Below are 2,507 nucleotides of genomic sequence, written 5' to 3'. Positions count from 1 at the left end.
GGAGCCCACTGATCTCTATTGGTAGCTCAGATATGAGGGAACGTTTCAAATCCAAAGTCTCTAGGTTGTGTAGTTTACCTATGGACTTTGGAAGGATCTGTACTTTTGTATCTCTCAAGCTTAAGTACCTTAGATGGAATAGGTTTCCCACTTCTTTAGGAATGTAATCTATAGGAGCACCTTCAAAATCCATTGTTTTCATGAGCTTGAAATTTGCAAAAGAATTAGCAAGGAATGAATTGGGCACTTCATCTACCCCTAAAATGAGAATAGTACGAGTTTGGGAACTAGTAATACTCTTCAAAGAGGTATTTACATTTTTTTGAATTGAGAGACGTCGAGCAATTCTATCAAAATTTGTGTAGTCTTGAATTGAGATCAAACTGAAACTCAACTCTTCTGACCTAGAAAGAATGATCTCACGCAACATATCATGGACTCGACAACTTCTAAATCTACCAACATCATCACTCCATGCCACTTGAACCAAACTTCTACGAATAAGCTGGTTCAAATAGCCTTGTGCAACATCTTCCAATGTTATCCCTTTCTTTTCTTTTACAAAACCCTCTGCTATCCATAGTCGAATTAGTCTTGCACAATTAATAGAATAGTCTTCTGGAAACATGCCAAAATATAAGAAACAAGCTTTGAGGTTGTAAGGTAGATCATGATAACTAAGGGATAAAATTTTGGTGATATTCATGAGATGGGGATTAGTTTCTAACTCTGAGCTAAGGCTATTATGCAATTTGCACCACTCATAGAGAATCTTGTCTTTGGTTGACAAAAGACCCCCTATAGCCACTATTGCTAGTGGTAACCCTCCGCATCTCTCAACAATGGCACGTGATAGCTCAATAAAAATAGGAGGACAGTTCCCCCCATCACATTGGAAAACCTTTTTGCAGAAAAGCTCTAAGGCCTTTTCTAAAGAAAGAGGTGGTAGCTTGTACACATGATAATATGGAGATTCCTTATCTGAAGGAGCAACATCCTCACTTCTGGTTGTGATTACTATTCTACTACCCTTGTTGTTCTTTGGGAAAGCATATTTTACATGTTCCCAAAATTCTACAACCCATAAATCATCAAAAATTACTACATACCTCAATTCATCTAGATATTGCTTCAATTTCTCAATTAGTGATGTCTCCTTCATTGTGTCAATTTCCTTAGGATAAAACTCCTTCCTTGCCTTGTAGACGTGCTTTATTATCTCCCTTAATAGCTCCTCCATCTTATATGATTGTGACACAGTGATCCAAGCACAACAATCAAAGTGTGCCACTACAATCTCATTGCCGTACACTTTCTTAACAAGAGTGGTCTTGCCAAGGCCACCAATGCCAACCACTGATAACACCATGCGATTAGATGGTCCTTCTACCAACCACTCAATCAACTTGTCTTTGGAAGACTCAAAGCCCACAACTTCTGCTTCCTCAATGAAAAGGGATGCCACTCGAGGGTCATGCCATGTATCATGTTTCGTGTCATTTCTTGGTCCTTGCTCCAAGCTGCTGAAGCCATATCTTTCACCTCTCTCCCTGATAACCTTAAGATCGTTGTTGATATCTTGAATCTTAGAGGCAATCGCATGTCTTGGTTTCAGTTTTATGATAAACTGAAAAACCTTCAACAGCACATGGAAGTGTCGCCTTCGCCCTTGAGGATGTTTTGCCAGATGAAGTATGTATTCATCAATGACATCATCTATACGATAAGCCTTTTCCCTTACCTGTTTGACCCATATTTTTGTAACATTGCTCATGTCCACCCTTTCAGCTCTTCCATCGGCGTCCTTGAGAAAGGACTGAATGCTTTCAAGTTCATCTTTGATGTTAGCTACTTTGTCGCGGATGCCCTCAAATAGTGCTGCTTCTTGGGCTAACAACGGGATCATATTCTGTATAAGTAGACTAACTGCACTTTCTGCCATTTCTCCTCCCTTACTAGATGATTTGGCTCCACAACTTTAACTCTGATAATTGTTAGGGCTACAGGTGATTGAATGGCTCTATTCTTTGAGCACTCTAAAGGGTTGTTGATATATGTTCAATGGGTTTAGATAACAGAGGGGCCAAGTCCTTGGGAGAGTGGATGACACGAATATGCAGATGGAGAAGAAGAAATGTAAAAATGTGGTAGCGGAATTTCTAGGAAACGTGGGTTTTGAATTAGAGGTCGTGAATGATGTTGGTATTGGTTTTGAAGAAAAATATTGTAACTTCACAGATTGAGGGTAAGGATGGTGATGATGATTCGGTGAATTGATTAAAAATGTGAAAAGAAAGGGCCCGGAGAAGTGGGTCCGGGTCTGGCAATGGGAAAACTGAGTAAGAAGAAAGAGCTAAGGTGTTGTTGTTAAGGGAAATGGAATAGCAACCTAGAATATCGGTATTGCTTCAATTACTTCTAGTTGCATCAAAGAAATTGCACTATTAGAGTCAAGGATACAGCAAACTAGGAGAAAGCAAGAGATGCTAGACTTGCAGGAATTGCTG

The 2,507-nt window shown here is 39.6% G+C and overlaps 1 protein-coding gene across 1 annotated transcript in view; it reads right to left on the bottom strand.

Annotated features, from left to right (window-relative positions):
* LOC112006817 (disease resistance protein RPM1-like) overlaps window positions 1-2,300 on the bottom strand; it is a 4,078-nt gene extending 1,778 nt beyond the window's left edge. Inside the window, exon 1 of the mRNA XM_024039128.2 lies at window positions 10-2,300. Coding sequence (XP_023894896.2) covers window positions 10-1,942 — 1,933 coding nt within the window. The 5' untranslated portion in view covers window positions 1,943-2,300. The remainder of the gene's footprint in view (window positions 1-9) is intronic.
* Window positions 2,301-2,507: the final 207 nt, after the last annotated feature.

This window comes from Quercus suber, unplaced genomic scaffold (assembly GCF_002906115.3).
Source record: "Quercus suber isolate HL8 unplaced genomic scaffold, Cork oak 2.0 scaffold_46, whole genome shotgun sequence".
NCBI lineage: Eukaryota > Viridiplantae > Streptophyta > Magnoliopsida > Fagales > Fagaceae > Quercus > Quercus suber.
Note: the sequence above shows the minus strand (reverse complement) of the source record. Positions and strands in the feature narration are given on the sequence as shown.